At 40.1% G+C, this 22,811-nt stretch overlaps 1 protein-coding gene across 2 annotated transcripts in view; it reads right to left on the reverse strand.

The window, feature by feature from the left end:
• Positions 1-22,811, reverse strand: part of Sgtb (small glutamine rich tetratricopeptide repeat co-chaperone beta) — a 37,887-nt gene that overhangs the window by 8,725 nt on the left and 6,351 nt on the right. For both annotated transcript variants that reach the window (XM_013126669.3, XM_005065580.4), the window contains exons 3-8: positions 20,839-20,942; positions 16,962-17,031; positions 13,686-13,785; positions 7,177-7,281; positions 1,333-1,471; positions 1,172-1,234 (exon numbers count right to left, since the gene is read on the reverse strand). In XM_013126669.3, coding sequence (XP_012982123.1) covers positions 1,172-1,234; positions 1,333-1,471; positions 7,177-7,281; positions 13,686-13,785; positions 16,962-17,031; positions 20,839-20,942 — 581 coding nt within the window. The remainder of the gene's footprint in view (positions 1-1,171; positions 1,235-1,332; positions 1,472-7,176; positions 7,282-13,685; positions 13,786-16,961; positions 17,032-20,838; positions 20,943-22,811) is intronic.

A 22,811-nucleotide genomic window follows, 5' to 3' on the forward strand; every position in this document is an offset into this window, starting at 1 on the left:
CTTCCTCAAGCTTCCAATGCAGGGATTGCAGACATGCACTACCATGCTAGACAGAAGAATATTTTCATGCAAAGTATGCAGTCATTCAAGATGTACTATAGACCCAGGTAACATTCTATACCCACTAAGTACTGGATCAGATTATGATTGTTTTTCAAAGATCCCTAAGATATTTTGTTGATTTGAAGAACACAGAGCAAGTCTAACGATGTTGCTTAGTTGCTTAGAATGCATGAAGTTCAGGGTTCAGTCTCTAGCACTGCATAATCTGAATGTAGTAGTGCACACCTACAATCCTGGCACTTAGGAGACAGAAAGATCAAAAATTCAAGGTCACCTTCAGATGCATGCCAAGTTTGAGGTCAGCGTGGGCTACATGAGGGGCTTTTTTTAAAAACATAAAATCTTCAAACAGAAAACAAGGCCAACAATGCTGAGGGGCAAGCTTGGGTAATTGCAACATAATCAAAATCCTCAGACATCAATTGATAGATATATCTTCCTAGCATCAGTTTTATATGACATTGGGGTTTTAAATCACATTCATTTACTTATTTGTTTGTTTATGGAGTGTGTGTGTGTGTGTGTGTGTGTGTATCACTGTGCTTGTGTGGAGGTCAAATGGCAACTTGTGGGAGTCAGTCCTTTCCTTCCACCATAGGGATCTCAGGAATGGAACGCAGATCACCAGCTTATCAGCAAACACTGTTACCTTCAGAGCTATCTCAACAGCCCAAGACAGTGGTTTTTTTTTTACCTTTCATATACTCACAAACTGGCAATCTAATGGAAAAATATGAGTTTTGTCTTATAAAGTACACACAGTCACACAAACATTGACGTTTATATTCCAGTTTAGGAAAGCTACCGGCTTTCTAAACTCCACCGTGGCTTCCCTCTGAGGAAGGCAGACAGGTGAAACACCTCTGCCTTTCCCTCTGCCATTAACACCTGCCACTTACCACAAACTCCTTCATTTGTTTCTAAAAACATTGTGGAGCTGCACTCTCCGTTCCTGGAGATACTGAGGCAGGGAAACCACTTGAGCCCAAGGGCTTTGGGTAAATGCCAGCAACTCTTGAAGATTCCATCTTCTTAAAAAGTATGACAGAAAAGGTTTGCAAATATATTGTGGACAACAGCCAGTAGATCAAAAAGAAAGTATACTCACCATGGTGATGAATGCCGGGTTATTTATCAAGCTAGCCATGTCAAAGCTCAACCCAGTTCCTGTCTGTAAAAGAGTTAGATCTGAGATTCATTCCAGCCACCATGATGTCAATCAATCCTGAATGACAGATCTATTCCACAGACTTCACACTGACAACTTACAGGACTAGCCACCTCTCTTAACTTCTGTTCCGCTATTTTCAGATTTGACTTATAGGAATCATTTTCAGGATCAAGATCCAGTGCCTTCTGGTAGCTTGTAACTGCTTCTTCAAATTTATTCATGGCAGTGAGGGCCAGCCTTAGGAAATAGAATAGAGTTATATATACTAAAGAACAGCAGGATATCATGGTAACAAACACCTTAGTATTCAATTCTAACCCCAGTTACACTGAATCCCTTATTACATTATGGTTCTGAGAGACTGCACTAAAATTCTTCCTAACACAAAGATTCTATAAGCCTGAGTCGTCTTCTTTCTGTTTGATCGCTGTCTCACACAGAGCATAAACCTAAAGCTCAGAGATGAAACGTGTTTACCTTTCTATTATTTTAAAGATTTATTTATTTACTATGTATACAGTGTTCTGCTTGCATGAATCCCTGCATACCAGAAGAGGGCACCAGATCTCATAACAGATAGTTGTGAGCCACCATGGGATTGCTGGGAATTGAATTCAGGACTTCTAGAAGAGCAGCCAGTGCTATTAACCTCTGAGCCATCTCTCCAGCTCCCTACCTTTCTATTTTTTAAAGACTAACATGTAAGTAAAGTACTTGCTTTATGATTCCCTAGGCCAAGCTAAACAAAGATTTGTGCTAGCAATACTGTGATCATGGAAATCCATGATGCTGACATCATCTCCAAGGACTCCAATACACAGTTGTGTCAAGTGACCTTAGAGCAATGCTGCCACCTACAGACATGCTTGACTGCATTCACAATTATCCTGGAACCCTTGCAGCTCACAGGGACACACCTGCAACAAACACTGTTTCAAAGCACTCCACATTCTTCCTTCCTAAAAGAACTTGAACAATAATAAATATTAGTTTCCCATTATTCTACTGTTTCACTCCCTACAGTTTTTTAAAACTATTGATTTATTTATGGGGGAGTGCCACAGGACAAATATGGAGGCCAGAGGGCAACTCTATTGACTTGCTCTTTGTAGGGGACTGAGCTGCGGTTGTCAGGGTTATACAGATATTACCTACTGAGCTTTTAAAACGTAGACTGTGGCTGTCAGATGACTAGTCCTGACAACATGTTAGTTGTTAGACAAAATAAGAAACTCTCATGATCCAAACAATGAATTGCCAACACAGGCACAAGTCTACACATGATTAAATTTCAATGTTTATCTTTTCCTATCTACAATTTGCTTGAAAAAAATCACATCAGAATTAAGCAATAACAGTATGTATGAAAAGATAGTATTGAGTGTCTTATTTGTTTTGGGATTGTTTTTTTAAACAAATTAATCGAATCCTTTCTTTTCTAGATTACAGATTTCTTACGTATAAGAAATTCTTACAACCCAACTAGTTTTCTATTAGTCAACCTTGAATGATCCTTGCCAGCGTTTCCAATTAATAATGAAAGCCTACGATATACCAGGCACTACTTTGAACCCTGAACATTCCATATTTTTAAAACAGTTCCTAAGTTTAAGAAAATCCCCTTGCACCTGGGAAGAACAACAACAACCATGCATACAGAGCAGGTAATATTATTATTTTCTTTTGGTTTTTACGAGACAGGGTTTCTCTGTATTGTTTTGGAGGCTATCGGTCCAGCCCGGCCTCGAACTCACAGAGATCAGAGCAGGTAATATTAAGCAGAGTTTGCTCAAAGATGGCCACACCCAGAAGACATGACTGACAGGAAGTAATTATAGAGAATCTGCAGGAGGACTATCTACCCAGATGCAGCAGCAAACACAAAGGCCCTAAGAAAGATGCAGGTGTGGTATGCTTAAAGTTCAGGACAAAGGCACACAAGGACGGAACACAGGAAACAAGGCGGAGAGATCATCTGGCTATGATGGATCATACGGGACCCTCTGTAGTTCAGACTTCTTAACGACGGTTTCAATGGAATGATTTCAATGTTTGAGTTATGCTTTCAGGTTTGGTGGGTAGGTCTGAGACAGGGTCTTACGTAGCCCAGGCTGGCCTTAAAGTTGCTATATAGCCAAGGGTGATCTTGAACTCATGATTGTTGGGGAAGTCTTATGCTAATAAAGCACTGTCTGGCCAATAGGAATCTAGATAGGTGGGGCTAGGAGTCCAGGAGGACTCTGGGTAGGAGTAACACCAGGAGTTCGAGATGTAACCGCATGGGGTAGGAAGTCCGGAACTATTCTCCGGTAAGAAACATACTTAGATTAACAATTGTGGGGTAATTACTTAAAGCAGAGCTAGCCAGTAAGAGACAAGCAAGGCCAACAGCTTCATAATGAATATAGCCTTCTGTGTGTTTATTTGGGACTGATGCGGCTCTAGAACCAGGCTGGCGCGGCAGAGCCCAGGCGACTGGCGGGGGATAAACCAAAGCGGCTAGCAAAAGGAAAAAGCTTCTCTTAACATAATGGTGTCAGAAGTGGGATCATAAATTTCCACGAAAAATAACAGAAGATTTGAAGGAATTTTAGAAACAGAAGAACGGAGAGAAGCACAGATTTTTGGTAGCAGCATTTTTCTCAGGTGTGCTCTGTTTTGCTATCAACAAGCCAAGATTCACGTGGCTCGTTTACCGGAGTCTTCCTGACTCGGCATAAAAAGAAAACGAAAAAGAAAAAGAAAAAACCAACAAGGTTGTTTTAAGAGACTCTGCTAACGATTGAAAGGTGTGTACGTACAGCTGGAAGTGGCAGCTTTTGCTGGATGTCAGCATGGACTGAGGCTGTAAGCTGGAGTCAGGCTTACGCCCGCCATCTTGAAAAAAAAAACTGCAGTTTAAAACAGCCGCGGTTTTACAGATAAGACACGTGGCCAGAAAAACGTAAAGCTTTACAGTAAAGTCAGACTTGGATGAAGAAAATCTCTAAAGGTTTACAGTGTGTTTAAAAATATACGTGAGATTGAGAGAGAAAATGAAACGACAAAGTGGTATATAAATACAAAAGCCGGCGTTGTGGTGGCGCACGCCGGTAGGATTTACTCCAGAGGCAGAGGCAGGCAGATTTCCAAAGAGAAATCCTGTCTCAAAGAAAAATAAATAAAAGTAAAATAAATAAAGTAATAATAGATAAATAAAAAAGCCACGTAAAGATGGAAAATACACAGAGAGTCTGGATACTGTACGCTATTATGTTTTTCAGTTTTTTGCTTGCTCAGGAAGGAACTGATACTAAAGTACACTTGCTTATAAATGCTGTTAAATTAATACAACTTATATCTTTTGAAAATACCTTGACTTCAAAATTTAAGCATAAGGATATGTTACTCGGAAAAGGAGTTTTTATTTATGTTTCTACAGAAAATGAAAAGCTAAGGATTCCTTCCAGGCTTTTGTGGTTTGACGAACCAAGACCCCCGGAAGCAGTGGACCAGGTGTTCCAACAATCGAAACAGCGAAGATGATGCAGTCTTACAGACCCCGAAAATATGGACTTATACAGGTTTCTGAGTTTTGTCATGATCCCCATGGTATGAACAGCGCCCCCTTCCAGCAGGAAGCAGTTTGGAATGAGCGACGTCCCAATTCCCATCTTGTTTATAAATCTTTGTTTTCATTCAAATGGGATTGTTTATAATTGGCTAGTGATCACAGCCAATCTTCTTTTAATGGTAAAAACGGGAATTATGGTATGGGTATTGTTTTTCATTTATTGATACAAATTCAAGGTCAATTTTGTGATATGTGTATTTCTCCTCCTGATTAAGTATTGTGCTTATACTGATCTTTTAAAATGTAATGCGTAATTAAATACAGATTATAGATAGTTACTTACAATAGTCAGAATTTATAGTTAGGTTAGTTAGGTTTTCTAGATATACAGAAATATATTTGAGATGGACAGTCTTCAAACCTCTCAAAGACCTTCAGAACATGGCATTTAAAATGGTTTAGGGTTTGTCTTGACAATGAGAAATGTCTGCTCCTGGCAGCACCAATTACGTCTGAGAGGAAGATGGGCATCGAAGAAACTCGTTATAAAGTTTGCTTTCAACATGGCAAGATTAGCCATTTGGGCAAGAAACTGCTCTTGCCTAGATTGTTTGACTGTTGTTGTATCATCTGGACATGCAGGACCCACAGGAAAGTGACTACTGAACTCAGTCTTACAGGGTTCCTGCTTGATGAAGAGTCTACGAGACTTGCTGCAGGACAAAGAAAAATGACTGACAGACTGCCAACGCAGATGGACAGTTTGAAATTTCCTGCTTTGCTGAGAAGTGTTCCAGACACATTGTGGCCTATGGGCTGAAGATGGATGCCCCAACGTTACAGAGGAACTTCGGGTGACTGTCCAGGCAGTAAGATGTCTCTGTCAATCCTAGTGTTTATATATTATCCTTCTGTGGTCTTTGATGGAGTTGAAGACAGATAGTTATAATTATAGTTTTCCTTAGTTATGAGAAAAGATAAGCTACATATAGGACTTTGGATGATATTTTCTTTAAATCTTGCTAAAATATTGTAACTATGTTCTTATTTGATAACTGTTCTGTTATATACAATTTGACTGTGTTAAAGTTAAGACCTTTCTTTTTGTTTAAACAGAAAAGAGGAGATGTTGGGGAAGTCTTATGCTAATAAAGCACTGTCTGGCCAATAGGAATCTAGATAGGTGGGGCTAGGAGTCCAGGAGGACTCTGGGTAGGAGTAACACCAGGAGTTCGAGATGTAACCGCATGGGGTAGGAAGTCCGGAACTATTCTCCGGTAAGAAACATACTTAGATTAACAATTATGGGGTAATTACTTAAAGCAGAGCTAGCCAGTAAGAGACAAGCAAGGCCAACAGCTTCATAATGAATATAGCCTTCTGTGTGTTTATTTGGGACTGATGCGGCTCTAGAACCAGGCTGGCGCGGCAGAGCCCAGGCGACTGGCGGGGGATAAACCAAAGCGGCTAGCAAAAGGAAAAAGCTTCTCTTAACACATGATCCTCTTGCTTCTCCTTCCAAAGTGCTGGGATTGCAGGCATGCAGCACCAAACCCAGTTTATGTAATGCTGGGACTCAAATCCAGGGCTGCCTGAATGTCAGGTAAATGTTCTATCTACTTAGATACGCAACTTTTGGGGGCCATGCTTTAAAAGACTTCCTCTGGCTTCTCTACAGAGGATAAACATTGGTGAGATGTAGAACTGGGGCATAAAGACCAGTCAGGCAGTTACTAAAGTAGACCAGGTAAGAGGTGGCAATGTGGGCTAGGCCTAGAAGCAAGCTAGTCAACAACGGATTCCACGATACATAGGAGAATGCGGATAGACGAGAAGTGCCAGCAGGTGAGGTGGGGAAAACAACTTAGCTTTTGATCTACACACTGGGTCGATGAATGCTTGGAAAAGATTCAAGAGAGCAAGAGCTCTGTTTGAAACACATGAAATTCGAAACTCCAACATGGAGGTAAAAATTAGTGGAATATATGAGTATGGAGTTCAGAGAGAACTTGAGAGATCCAATGGTGCATACAGTCAATTCTCAACTACAGAAATTAAATCTTATAAGGTCTCCATGAACACAAAACTAACAAATACTAAATAATAGTTTCCATGGAAAATACATGGTTAGGGACCTATGAACCTTTTTTTGTGTTTTATGGTTCAGGTTATGAGGTGAGTTTATTCACCCAGGTTTGTGACTTTCTCCTGTCAGTCATGAAATACCCACTGCTGACCTCATCCTCAAGTGTAGTCACTTCCTCCATTTTATTACATTTATGCATCCTGTTATCGCACGAAGTGCAGCGTTAAGATAGTCAACATCAAGCCTTCACAACAGCACATAGAATGCTACTTGGCAATATTTGGACATCTCTGGAGCACTTACCCCATCCTTCCATAGGCCTTGCTGTATTTGGAATCAATTGCTATTGCTTTCTCACAGTCCTTTATTGCATCTGTGTAGTGACTTAATTTGCTTTGAGCAGCAGCCCTTAGAAGAAAAAAACATTAGCATCAGGCAGCTTTCAAGGCACCGGTCCAGGCTTTTCAGGCATGGAACTGCATAGTTCTTGTCCCAATTTTTACATCACTCTTCATAAATTTCTGAGTCAAACTGTCTAATTATACAACCATTTTAAAAAACAGCTTAAAACATCAGAAAAAATATGTAAGCTTCATTTTCCCCTTCACTTTACAGAAAAGATAAATGTGTGGGTCATATAACCCATCTAACTATTTATTGCCTTCCAGTTTGCCTGAAATGCAAAACCTCTGGGGCATCTGGACCACTAGAGAGGCAGAAAGAGAGGGAGGTTGCTATGGATCGGTCACTTTAACAGTAAGGGTAAAGCCTATCAAAATCCTCCAACCCGCTCACACTTTCTCCCATCCACTCACTTCTGACACAGATTAAACTTTGTTTCTTTCAGTCTCTCGAAGGTTATCATAGTCGCCCTCAGCAGACCTCAGAATGTACTTCAGCAAAAGGCTGAAGAGGCCAACTCTAGAAAAACAGCATCTGCCTAGGTAAACATCTTAGTAATTATGACCTGTCCATAACAATGCCAAGTTCGCTCAGATGAGAAATGGGGGAGAGGAGGAGAAGCCCTAAGATTCATCCTCAGAGGCCAACAAGGACTATCAACTGCCAAGAGAGAGCAACATGAGGGCCAGAGCAGGGGATCACACCTGAGGTTCTCAGGAACCCCCCAAAGGCATGTTGTGTCCCTCCAAACACTGTACCTCCCAAACCTGGACTACCTCCTAATAGTAAAGGCAGGAAGCCCTTTGGGGGGGGGAAATAGTTACAAACTCAGAAATTGACTTAGATTCCTTCAGGTTCTTGAGTCTACAGACAAAATCCACAACAAACCCCCCCCCCCCCCCCACTCTCCCTAGGGAGGTTGCATTTTGGGTTTCAGCTCTCGTTTTGAGATACTGTCTTGTTATGGAGCCAGGCTGGTCTTGAATTCTCCTTCTTCATGCCTGAACCTCTCTAAAGCTGGGGTTATAAGTGTATGTTACCATGTCTCTCAGAAAAGATAGCTTCGAGTCTCCATGTCTGTCAACTGTTCCTTATACAGATTAACTGAGGCCCTTGCTTCTTAGAATGCGATCATAAAAGTTTAGTGTTCATTAAACAATTAACATACCATGTTTCTTCTCAATTAAAAAACTGAAAATATGAGGAGTCAGACGTGGTACTGGGCACTAATCCAGGTCTCTGGAGATGCTAGGCAAGTGCTACCACGGCAGCTACATCCCCAGCCCCGTTCCAGCACTTAGCTTCTTTTTAAAACCTCAAAGGCATATAGGAAAAGGAGCATGACTGAAGGAGCATGACTGTCCTCCCATGCTGACAATGAGGAGCAAAGCCAAGAGATTGGACTCAGGAGAAAATGTGGGAAAAAAAGGTGACTGCATTTCCGTGTGTGTGTGTGTGTGTGTGTGTGTGTGTGTATTGTGTGCATGCATGTGTCTGTTTGTGGGCACACACATGGCACAGGACATGCATGGTGTTCAGAGGACAACTTTTGGGAGTGGTTTCCTCCTTCTGCAGCAGGCATTGTGAGAACAGAACTCAGGTCATCAGGCTTGTTGGCAGTACCTTTACACGATAAGCCATGTGGACTGCCCTGTGTGTCAATCCTGACAGCTTTAAGGTCACAGGTGGTAAGCTAAGGTAAAAATGGATTTGTGCAGCTCAGAGGCCTGGAGAGAAAGCAAACCAGGATGCATCTGAGTCTTCCGTGATGAAGCCAGTCACGTCAACAACTGCACGCATGACAGTGTGTCGACTGTACTCCACTTCCACGGTCTGGTCAGGGGGCAGGAAGAGTGAACTTCAGTACAACAGTGTAGGCACATATGCCATGTTTGTAGACTCCTTCCCTTTTCTCACCTTTAGAACAAAAGCATGAGTATGGCTTGTATTCTACTTTTATAGAAAATAAAGCAAAAAAACCCATAGCTACTGCACATTTCTTCAACCATCCATAATTATGTTATAACAAAACCTAATCTTTTTTTTTTTTTTTTGGTTTTTCAAGACAGGGTTTCTCTGTGGCTTTGGAGGCTGTCCTGGAACTAGCTCTTGTAGACCAGGCTGATCTCGAACTCACAGAGATCTGCCTGCCTCTGCCTCCCAAGTGCTGGGATTAAAGGTGTGCGCCACCAACGCCCAGCCAGCATTATATTTTGAAAGAAATATTTGAAGTCTAGGTCTAGCTAGCTCTTTGTGTACATTACCATCCCTAACATAGCACTTTGAAATGACTAGTATCATGTTTAATTTACAACTAAAGAAACAGATTATTAGCTGGGTGGTGGTGGCACATGCCTTTAATCCCAGCATTTGAGAGGCAGAGACAGGCAGATCTTTGTGAGTTTGAGACCAACCTGGTCTATAGAGCGAGTTCCAGGACAGGGTCCAAAGCCACAGAGAAACCCTGTCTTGAAAAACCAACAAACAAAACAAGCCGGAAGGAAGGTAAAGTAGCACTGCAATCATGAGGTCACCTGTTGTTTTACGGGGACAGGCGTTAATGTGGCAATTCAGCTGCTTCAACATCACTGGAAATGTCTTACACTTCTCCAGTAGCTCTCTGTCTATCTGTGTGAGTTCCCGGGAGACACACTGCTACTGCTGCAGTGCATACAAGATACACCCCAATCTCTGCCCTTGGTGGTAAAAAAGAGTGCAAATCTGCATCGAGCATGAAGAAAAACATGCTAAACCTATGTAAGTGTTACACTTGTGGTAAGTACTGGATGCTCAAGAAAAAAAAATAAAGTAAAAAACCTAGGCTTTCAAAAAAGTACTCATGCGCCAGAGAGATGACTCAGCCTTTAAAGCCTAGGCTTCCAACCAAAAAGACAAGAAGGACTCCTGTCTTCTCTGTGTCTGAAGTGAGCCTAACTGTGAACAGTATCCTTCAAAGCCAAACTAGAAGGTAAAGACCAGAGTGGCAGGCAGAGGCAGGCGGATCTCTGTGAGTTCGAGGCCAGCCTGGTCTACAAGAGCTAGTTCCAGGACAGCCTCCAAAGCCACAGAGAAACCCTGTCTCAAAAAAACCAAAAAAAAAAAAAAAAAAAAAAAAAAAAGACCAGAGTGGCACTTCTCAACAAAGTGTGGTTCATCCCAGTGCACTGGGTGGGTGGGGAGCATTTTAACCAGCACTACCCTGTGAAATGCCGTGTGGAGAAGAAGAAGAAGGTTCCTACCTGGGAGTCCAAGCCTCCATTTCTAAGCAGCCAGGCGGCTAGGAAAAATGGAATGGCAGTTGGCCAGGTTACAGCAGCCTGTAACCCAAAATCCCCAAAATTACCCTGAAGATTTTTTATTCAGCATTTGTGTTATGTAGGCAAATAAACCTTCCTAATTGTTTAATATTCAACAGCATGCCCTATGACTGAAATCCTCAGGGGAAAGCACCTGTTTAAATTCAAAAGAGGAGTGTATTCATTAATTTCAGTTTAACAGTAATTAAAAGCAAGAATAGATGTTACCAAAAATCTCTAACCCAGTTACAGCAGACATATGATTATTAGTGAATTCTAATCTCATGAAAAATGAATTATTTACTTAGGCCCACATTTTTCATATAAACAAGTATGTGGCTGACTGTACTGTATAATCAAGCAATTTTACAGTATAATACTTGTCACAATATGACAGAATAATCTGAAATTTATTTTCAAGGTTTCATTTACTAAATTAAATTAAAGCATTATGTATATTTGTCTGGCTCTAAGACTGTGATTCAAATATCAAAATGTAGCTAGGGAGAAATCCTTTTCCTCAACTTATTCTTGAGTTTTCTGTTTTTTCTGAAATAGACTTAGAATGATGCATTTGTTTTTCTGGGTGTGTGTGTGTGTGTGTGTGTGTGTGTGTGTGTGTGTGTGTGTAAAAAATAAAATGGAGGTCCCCAGTATGGCTCATTCAGTACTTTATGGATTCAACTCTTCCACAAATAACTGTAAATTAAAGATGAAAGCAGAAGTTTACACAGCTATAAATTAAAAACAAAAGCAGACATTTACACAGCAGAATTTCTTCCCTTCCTCCTCCTTTACTCTTTTCAGACAGGGCCACACTATGCAGCCCATGCTGGACTCAAATTTATAATAGTTTGGTCTCAGCCTTCCTGAGTGCTGGGATTATAGGTGTGTACAAAAGTGTGCTCAAAAGTGATTTCATAGCCGGGCGGTGGCGGCGCATGCCTTTAATCCCAGCACTCGGGAGGCAGAAGCAGTCGGATCTCTGCATGTTCGAGCCCGGGCTGGACCGACAGCCTCCAAAACAATACAGAGAAACCCTGTCTCATAAAACAAAACAAAAAAAAAAAAGTGATTTCATTACTACTTGGCAGAGAGGTTCACTCATCTTTTGTGCAAACAATGCTAGCCTTCTTTTAAGCATTAAAAGCAAAATCGCTAAAGAAATGGCATAAGCAAGAATTCTTCATCTATATCTTCCTGAAATAATTTTGGCGGTTTTTGGAGACAGGTATGTATCTCTGGGATGACCCGGAACTCATGTGGGCCAGGATGGCCTCCAACTCACAGAGTACTGATGTTTTGTTTGTTGTTTTGTTTTTGTTTCAGAAGATATGTATAGTGTTTGAAAATTAAAGTCAGAAAAATATCCGAAATGTACAACCCAAAGGCAAAATGGGCATTTACAAGAAGCTATCATTTGGAGCCCCTGCCAATGAGGAATCTACAAGTACAGTTTCCCACTCTCCCAGATCCTAGCACCAGTGAACAATGCCAGCCAATGTAGCAACACCTGTGAGCTTTAGATTCAGTGACACTCTCAAAATAGGGTAGAGGGCAATAGAGGAAGAAACCCAAAGTCAAGTCTGAGCTCCACACACGAGTGTGTGTGTGTAAGCACACGCACACTCACACACACTGTAGTACTTTGAATGAAACTGGCTCCCAAAGGGAGTGGCACTACTAAAAGGTATGGCCTTGCAGGAGGACATGTGTCACTGTAGGGGTGGGCTTTGAGGTCTCTTTTGCTCAAGCTGCCTTCAGTGTAATTTTCTATCAACTTCCTGTTGCCTGCAAGACGTAGCACTCTCAGCTCCAGCACCATGTCTGCCTGCTCGCCACCATGTTCCCTGTCATGATCATAATGGACTGAATCTCTGAAATTATAAGCGAGCCACCCCAATTAAATGTTTTCTTTACAAGAGCCATTGTGGTCATGGTGTCTCTTCATAGCAATAAAAACCCAAACACACACACACACAGAATAAAAGTTAAGCATTAAAAGGTGAGACGGCTCAGCACATATGAGCAACTACTGTGCAGCCACTGAACCTGAGTACAATCACTGGAACCACATCAGAAGGAGAAGACAAACTCTCAAAACCGACCTTTGACCTCCACATTCCAGTGTGTACCCTCACTCACTCACACATATCCACATCATACACACACAATAATAATTTAAAACAATAAGAACATTTAGAAGAACCCTAACCACACATAACCAACATTTTGAAAAATACCCTGCTTGTCTAGTCAGTAAATATGAGCTACAATGATTTATATGAAAACACTATTAAAATAGTGATAATTAATAATCAGGGAACCTAATGCCCATAAAAAACAGACATATTTATCCCTAGATCAGGGAACAAAAGAAGGTAGAACAATTTTTCAGTTAGTTTCAGCTTTTTAAATGTTTGTAACTGGTAAAATCATTTTTATGGATAGATCTAAAGTCCAGAAAAAATATTAGAAACACAGATGTTCACTGAATCTAGATGACACTGGAAAAAGTGGAAACAACCTTGGAGCCCACTGAGGACAAAAGGGTAAATAAAGGTACATTCTATCCACTTACTCAAGTACAACACTAAATGCTTGTTTGCTAGCCTCATTATAGGCACTGGATATACAAATAAGAATAAAAGGTAACAATGACTATTTAAATAATGCTTGTGAAGAATTTCAAAAACTTAGGATGCCATTAAGAAAATTGGTAGAGTGCTTTCCCCTGTTCAATTTCCAGCACCACATGAATGGGGTGTGGTAGATTTATCCCAGAATTCCGGAAGTTGAGGCAGGAGGACCAGTTTGAGGCTATCATCAGCTACACAGGAAGTTCTAGACTAATGTGAGCTACGTGAGACACAATGATCGCATGCCCAGTTAACAAAGTAGAATCTGAAGTTGACTGCATTCCTACAAAACAAAATATTCTACAAGAATATTAAGACTGGTAGTCTCTGAATGAAGCTAGTGGCTTTTTTTCCTCCTTCAGCTTATTTTTCTGTACTTGCAGATTTTTCTAAACAAACATATTTGATGCCTCCATTTCAGAGCTTTGCGTCCCAGGTGCTTCAGGCTGGACATGCTGACAGGGAGCCACGTTACCTGTTACAGTAATAAACCGCATTATTGGGGTCCAATTCTATGGCCTGTGTGTAACAATCCACTGCGGCAGTGTAATTTTCCTCTTTCATGTGGTTATTTCCTGCAATCAGATCAGCAACAGGCACTGTAAGCACTGAGTATGGAAAAATGCAGTCTCACAGATACGTTTCAACCATAGAAACTCCAGTAACATGAAGCTCACACGCCATGGTTTTCAGTCACATTGGGGTCCGTTTTATCTCATCCCTTAGAGATACTGTTCTTAGCTTCACAGGGTTTGAATCATTTAGGCAATGTGGAGTCATGGAAATGAATGTTAGCATAACTTACAAAATCCAGTTGGTGGGAGTAAAGGCAAGCATCATGTTACAGATATGTATTCTCTCCTTCATCTTCCTCACTCTGTTCCTCTTTCGAGCAGTCTACATTCCTCCCTTCCTCCCTAGCCACCACCTCAAGCTGGACCTGGTCTTCCCCTCTTCCCTTCAACACATGTGCACACGCGTGCACACACACACACACACACATACACATACACACACGCTAGGAAGGCTGCTGAGAGTAAGCGGGTGAAACCAATTGTGCTAATATGTCTTTAGCAGATAATATCCCTTTTAAAGGGGATAGAATCATTTTAAGGAGATTGTAGAAGATTAATTTCTAGAGAGATAGGATTCCAGATGCCATGCTAGCCTACTGTGTACTGATTTTTCTGGAAGGGCAATTGCACATACAGTTGACAGTAATTTAACTAGTGAAATGAGGGATTTCCTGTGACTATCTCTGCCACTGCATCACACGCAGGGGTTCAGGGCCCCGCGTGTTAGTAAGAACCACTGGTTAACACAGAAAATCCTACAACTGAGGTGAGGATGAGGACATATGTCTCAGAGCCTCTGTGATTGCCCAGTTTTCTGTTGGTGTTATATTCTCTCGATTAGCTGCTTAGTAGGAAAGTGGGGTGTGATGAGCCTGCAGAGAGCAGGAGCTAGAAGAAAAAAGAAAAGGTGATGGTTAAGCTTCCAGGTAAGCAAAAGCTGCCATGCATGATGATTTGAGTAACTGCTAATGGGGAAAATGGCTAATAATTGATTTGGCTGTAAAATCTTCAAATGCTATAAACACAGTGAAAAAGCAACTCATACAAAGAATAGTTCAAGAAATTCATTTTTAATAAATAATTTGAGGCAGTTTCCTCCAGAAGTCATTAATAAAAAGAACTTTGTCTTGTTTTGTGTTTGTTTGTTTGTTTGTTTTTGACACAGGTTTTTTTTCTGTGTAGCCTTGGCTGTCCTGGAACTTGCTCTGTAGATCAGGTTGGCCTCAAATTCACGGAGATTGGCCTGCCTCTGCCTTTGCCTCTTAAGTGCTAGGATTAAAGGTGTGTGCCACCACTACCTGGCAAAAAAGTTTTTAAGAAAACTAAGAGGGGACTGGAGAGATAGCTCAGAGGTTAAGGACACTGGTTGCTCTTCTAGAGGTCCTGAGTTCAATTCCCAACAACCACATGGTGGCTCACAACTATCAGTAATGAGATCTGGCACCCTCTTCTGTCATGCAGGTATACATTCAGGCAGAACACTGTATACATAATAAATAAGTAAATCTTTTAAAAAATGTTAAAGAAATTTAAGAGGGTAACAAACTTTAATGAATAAGAAAAGAGTTAATTCCATTAGCTTGGATATATTTCCTTGTCAAAGACTTCCTTTCTCTTGGTTGATATTTTTCTATTGCTGTGGGACTTTTTTGCATTGGTGTAGTATTTTACCATTGTCAGCATTAAAACTTTACTGGGTCCTTCCTATGAACCACCTTAAATGTGTAGGTGTTATATATTGCAAATACACACAAAATATAGATATTATAAATACATGCAAGAAATGTAAGTTAAGGAATAGGAAGCTTCCATATATAAGATAGTCAATATGCAAACTCACGACACAAATGAAATCTGCACCACACACAACAGTAAAGCACGAGGATAGCATTTTCTAGCTGTGTGATAATTCTACAGTCTCCTTCCACTCTCACAGCCCCTTGGGAGACGGCAGCCTCAGGCCCTTCCTGCTTTCTTCTGCTCTTCAAAAGCACATGAAACATCTGAAAGCCATGCTCCAGGAGGGCACACTGCCAGTCTGGAATGACCCTGTGCTTGACAACCTACCATGATCATCTGTTTACACATAAGTAGAAGCATCTAGAAAAAATGGACATCATTTTGACTTGGGCTATATATGCATGTCTGACATATGACATGTCTCAGTGAAAACAAAGAACAGAAAGCTTTTGTTAAAGGTGAAAGCCAATCTCTCCATCTGCTGTGTTGGAGTCTCGTGATACACCTCCCTCTAACCCATATCCTCCTAACACTCATTACATCAAAACAAAGCCAAACAAAAACCTCCACAGGGATTGCCATTCCCCAATGCTGCCATGCAGAGCAAGCAGCATGGGGGACAAAAATAACATTTCAATTTGCCATGTACTGAACACTAACACCAGCACTAAGCCAGCTGCCATAAAAGAAAGGCAGTGGAGACTACACAGCACCACTGAAGTGTTCACTCAGTACAAAACCCGAGTGGGGAAAAACTTCCAATGAAGCGGCTCCAACATGGAAATCGTATTTGTGTCTGCATTGCTGAAATACAAAAGCTTTGGGAAATACAACTTAAGTGGCAGTGAGTATTGACTGTTGATTTTATTTTATGTGTAAATTATGAGGTCATAGTATTTTAAAATGTCATGGCCTTCTGATAATTCTATTTTTAGAGGAAACAAAGTTGAAAACAGAAACTAATCTACTTGTCCAAAGCACAGAACCTCATAATGTAATCCTAAAACGACTAAAAAAATTTAAGGACAAGGATGTAATCAAATATACTAGTCAATAAACAAGACAAATGTCATTTGCAAGCATGAATGAATTTCAGAAATCTTTTTAAAAACATTAATTATATGAAAGTTAACATTACACTTAAAATTAATTACCATTTTTTGATTAAAAATAAAGAAGAATTTGAGTCAAATAGCAAATGCAGTTGCAAGTAAATAGCCCATAAGGTATTTGCCGGGCAAAGCTTACAAGAGATTGGCTAGTCTTGACTGCCTTGGTGTTGACAAGGCATTCTGTGTCACCAGACCTCTTACCCATCACATTCACATCTGCTCCGCAAGTGCCACAGGGACTACGACAGTGCAAGCCATAATGCTATCAGCTCAGGGTTGCTGTCTCCAGAGAGGCAGAAAGTAACTTCTGCAGGAGATATTTACCTTCATCTTTCAACTGATCAGCCTTTCCCACAGCTTCAGGTACTGAGTTTGAAAGGGGCAGAATGTCATTCTGGAATGATACCAAAATGTGTTTCTTTTTAGCTACACAAAAAGTCACCAGAGATCTATAAATAATAATAATTGCACACATTTTAGTAACTTGTCTGTAATTTCATTCCACTAAATGTAACACCCAAGTAAGTGTTAACAAGAAATGGGAAAAAGTCCTCTCATGTATTTTTTATTAGAAATACGATTTCTTGAACTTTTCTAGATAATAGGTACCTGAGAAAAACCCGCTGTTTTTCCAGTTTTGTGATTCAAACTCACAAATGTTAGAAAAGAACAAACCACTGAGCTGCACCACCACCATGCAGTTTTGCTCCTCTCACTTTACTTTGAGGTAGGGTCTTCCACACTAAGATGCCTAGGCCATCCTTGAACCTACTTGATAACCCAGACGAGCCTCACCCCTATAATTCTCCTGACTTGGAGTTAGAATTACAGGTCTAGTTTTCTCATGTACCCCAAATGTTTTCCCATGGCCAGAAATCCCATTCCACAAAATAAGGAATTGATATACAAAGAATAAGAACAGAAGTAGAAACTTTACAAACTGAGTGTTTATTATCCTAAGACATGTATCTTAATGCTGTTTATCAATAAAAAGGGCATCTATAATGTGGCCATTTAAAGACATACAAAAACGGTATATGCCAAATTTAACAGTATTAATATTTGGAAATAAGCATTTCAGTCTCTTATATGTTTCCATATTGTCCAGTGTTTGAAACAATAGTCAAATAGTAAATAATAGGTAAGATGAACAATGACATGAAATTCGTACCAGCACCTATTACCATCTGTAAACATTTTAGGCATAAATTGAAAATCAAAGGTGCTTCCAAAAGAAAACTGAACATTGAGGCATACTCTGAATGACAATGGAAACATTTGTATCTTTACATTTATGGATGACCTTTTAAAAATTATAACACTTTTTTTTTCTTTTTTCTTTTTTTTTTCGAGACAGGGTTTCTCTGTGGCTTTGGAGGTTGTCCTGGAACTCACTCTGTAGACCAGGCTGGTCTCGAACTCACAGAGATCCGCCTGCCTCTACCTCCCGAGTGCTGGGATTAAAGGCGTGCGCCACCAACGCCCGGCCCAAATTATAACACTTTTAACTTCACTCTAAAGTTAAAAATAAGTCTACAAAGCTAGGCGTTGGTGGCACACGCCTTTAATCCAGAACTCAGAGACAGAGGCAGGCGGATCTCTGTGAGTTCAAGGCCAGCCTGGTCTACTGAACAAGTTCTAGGACAGCCTCCAAACAATACAGAGAGACCATGTCTCGAAAACCAAATAATAATAATAAGTCTACAATATTGAGAAAAAGAATAATTTATAACTTCTATGCCAATATGATACCCTTAAAATACAAAGTAATTCTTTGTATGAACTAAAGCTTCAAGGAAGGTGACAAATTGAACATGGAGATGTTCTTTGCTAATTAGAAATACAAGTGCAAAATCACTGACAAAGAATTTGACTTTTGTCTTATAAACAAACAAAAAACCAGTGTTGGTGCATGTCTTTAATCCTGAACACTCTAGAGGCAGGGGCGGGTAGACCTCTAAGTTTGAGGCCAGCCTGGTCTACACAGTGAGGTCCAGGATCGCCAGGGCTACACAGAGAAACCCTGTCTTGGAAAAACAAAACTAAACAAGCAAACAACAACAACAAACAAAAAACAACAGCAGCAGCAGCAAAAAAAAAAAAAAAAAAAAAAAAAAAACACCAACAGAGCTGGAGAGATGGCTTAGTGGTTAAGAGCACAGACTACTCTTTGAAAGGTCCTGAGTTCAATTCACTCATGGTGGCTCACAACCATTTATAAACGATATCTGATGCTCTCTTCTGGCATTCAGACATACTTGCAGACAGAGCACTCATACTAAAAAGACACATGAATAAACAAAAATTTAAAACACCAAACAAACAAAAAACCCTTCTCTATAAAGCATAAAACAATAAATTAAAAATGACACAGAAACTAAGTGGCGCACTCATGAGTAATCACTGTTTAACTCTGATTCCAAGACTTAGTCTCTATGGCTCTATATGAGTTTAGCATTTCACAACTTCCAACAAACCTATGCAGTTTACTAATTTAAAAAATCATTTGGGTCAGAAAAAAATGGCCTAGTAGAAAATTGATTATAATTTATTTTCTTTTCCAACCCCTTAACTTTTAAAATGAAATCACAGTTTTACACTGAAAATTAATTCTTTACACTCGCTAACTACATCTGAACACCTTAAATAAAGGGAACAGTCTTTCTATAACATACATAGGTTTATATCATTCCTGTTTCTTAAAACCTTTCAGTGGGGGTTGGAGAGATGGCTCAAAGGTTAAGAGCACTGGCTGCTCTTCAAAAGGTCCTGCGATCAATTCCCAGCAACCTCATGGTGGCTCACAACCATTCAATCTGATGCCATCTTCTGGCATGTAGGCAAAACACTGTATATGTAATAAATAAATAAATCTTTAAATAAAAAAGACCCCCGTTTCAAAAAATAAATAATAAATAATGTATGGGGGAAATGAGTACTATTTTTAAAAAAGCACAGGTGTAAACCATACAGTCACAGGTGTAGACCTGGGTACTAAAGGATGATGCTATCACAAATAATACCCTGAAGATGTCACAGGGAGTCAGTCTCCACCAATTCACATTTAAAAGAGTACACACAACAAATCTCTCGCAACAAGGTGCAACCAGAGAGCTCCAGCTAAAGACCTTCATTGAAGGAGAGCATAAAAGTCAACTGGATGCTCCTGGAAGACAGTAACCATGGTAATTAGTGGTGGTACCTTCAGTACTGTCAGTGGAGACACTAGCTTGACAGCAAGCAAATTCCAACTGCTGTCTGATGCACAGCCCTTGGGAAACTGATCTGCTAAAACGGGGTGCCTCAGGAAGCCACAAACTCAGACACAATGAAGCCGACAAACAGCTTATCTTAAAGTGAAGACAAAAGAAAGAGCAGAGACATGCAACTCCTCACATCTTGTCCTACAAGCTCATTTGCTTGGCGAGTTAACCTGTACCTACATTATTCTCTTCTATGTCTAAAACTACCAAAATCCATCTTCATTGCAAATACTCCAAGAATATCTTGCCAACAAGTTGTAGAAACAGAGTGTGGGAAATGCAGCTAAATGTACTGTCAGAAACATCCACTCAAAGCTGGAGCTGACACCTCCTGTGCCAGCATCACTCCTAAACTCCTCATCATCCAAAGCTCCAGTATGACTCTAGAACAACAGTGTCCAAAGTGGGTGCTGGGAACACAACCCTGGTCTTCTGCACCAGCAGGATGAGCAATCTCTCCAGCACCACTGATATTGGAACTTTAAAAATAAACTATGAAAGACTTCAAGGTAGGCGAGGTGAGACTGTGAGAATAGCTGCTAATCTGAACATCTAGAGCACATTAAGTGAGGTATATTTTAGTTCCTAAATAATATCCAGGAAGAAGCTGATTATTTGTAGACCTATTCCCTCAACCATTAAGAGTCCAAGACAAGATGGGCAATGGTGGTGTGCACCTTTATTCCTAACACTCAGGAAGCAGAAGCAGGCACATCTCTGAGTTCAAGGCCAACCTGGTCTACAGAGTGAGTTCCAGGACAACCAGAGCTACATAGAGAAACCCTGTCTCAAAAGGAAAGGAAGATAGGAGGAAGGAATGAAGGGGGGGGAGAAAGAAATGAAAAGAAAAGAAAGGAAAGAAAAGGAAAAAGAAATTCCAAAATAAACCTGGATCATACTTGCATCAAATACTATTGAGAAAAAAAATGCCAACATACCTTACAGACGGAGTTTGTAAACATTTCTGTCAAGGGTTGTGACACTGCTAGATGAGTATCTTCTGAACTGATCTTAAAAACTGTCTCCAAGCACTGAATTGCAACTTGAAATAAAATAAGGGCAGGAAGATTAGCAACTTTGAAAAGGAACATTTGGTTTTTCCTTACAGAAATATAATCTATGGTAAATCAGGGTTTATGGTCAAAGAACAGGAGGAGAACTAATTGGTCTGGCTGCATAGAGATTTCTATTTATAGGCGAGCTATCAGAGGAAGACAGTGGTCTCTTATTTCTCACTAAACAGTAAGTGTTAGCTAGAATATAATTTCTGAACACACATAATACAGCATATTCTTGTGGAAGGCTCCCAGAAAGAGGAGCATATCAATAATATCTTACATTCCAATACTAATACCTAATTAACCACCAAAGCATCAAACACACTTAAAATGTTATACATCTTTTATATATGAAGAACAAGATGTACAAATCGAAAATTAGTAAGAGAAGCATAATACCTGATCCAAAGCAGGCACTAAATATTAATCCTCCATAGTAACATAAAAATAGGTCTGTTTTAAAATATTCATTCATGTATGCAAATTTACTACATGCCTACTATGTGTAAACTTCTGTTCCAAGGTGCTAAAGGAACAGCAATAAACACAATAGGAAAAACAAATCACTGTCCATATTATAAAGCAAAATATATAGCATACTAAATGATGACAGTTGCCTCATCTATTTTTGGTGGAGGACAAAATAACTGGTTGGTACAGCAAGGGTACAAGGTACAGACTAATGCAAAGACACGAAGGCAGATTATGTAAGAATCAAAGACTTAACAGATCACAAGGCTGCTTCAATGACATTTTTAAAGAGTGGGACTCTGCAACTGACAAATGGAGGGCTTTCAAGGATTTAGTGAAGGAAAATAGCTGTCTGTGTTTAGAACCAAAAGGCTGGTAGGAATGCTGAGAGCAGCCTAGAGAAACAGGAAACCAGGTGGGCTCCCACTCAAATGACATACACAATTGAGCAGCCCAAGGCAGAAGCTGTGAAGAGACGCATTCTGTCCTCTCTGCAAGGATCCTTTGAGGGAACAAGACAGGCTCTTATCCTGATTGTGCTCCGGCTGGAAAAGAAACTAAGCATGTGGCCAAAATAACCACTGCCCTTCTAACACTCCTGAATAGGTTCAAGTACGTTTTACAAGACTTTTAATTGTGGTCTTGAGAAAAGTGTCCCTATCATAAAATAAATACTATTACTTTCAGCAGCACAGAAAAATTCTTCTTAGAAAGGACCTGATTAAAGCACCAAGTTCTATGCAATAAGAAGCAAAAGTATCTTTTAGGGAGAAAATAATCTATTTACCTAAGTCTAAAACTTTCTTCTTTTCCTTTCTGTGTTTTGATATTTTGGCCTCCTCAGTAGCTAGAACTACAAGAAAGTGGCTTTCTCCTTTTCTATTTCTCCCAAGCAGATAAAGCTGCATGTAAAAAGCTGGATTGCAAACAAATTTGTTATTGCGCCATGACACATGCAATAATAAAATCATGTGCATATATATTTGTTTACTCTTGCACCCTCCATCCTGCATCAGTCATTCTTTACTGTGCCATGTACTCTGTAGGCTTCTGTTACTGGAAAGATCGCTCTGTGTCATATGCCATGACATGCACGTATCTCATGTTACACTATCTCCTTGAGGACAAGGCTATTATCTTATTATCTTTGACTTTAAGTCTGGCAAGTCGTGGATGGTCATCAAATGGAATATGTTGGCTTCTTTGTCTGCAGTTAAACCCATACTTTAATTTTCAAGGAAATTTAAAATTATCAGATCTAGGGCAGAGAGCATTTCTCTTTCCCATCACCTGGCAGCAAAATCCAAACATAAGTTCCCAAACACAAAAATAGATCAAGAGAAAAAAAAAGCCATTAACTACAAACCAGGCCGTGGAACTTC

Source organism: Mesocricetus auratus, unplaced genomic scaffold (genome assembly GCF_017639785.1).
Source record: "Mesocricetus auratus isolate SY011 unplaced genomic scaffold, BCM_Maur_2.0 Super-Scaffold_100020, whole genome shotgun sequence".
Lineage (NCBI taxonomy): Eukaryota > Metazoa > Chordata > Mammalia > Rodentia > Cricetidae > Mesocricetus > Mesocricetus auratus.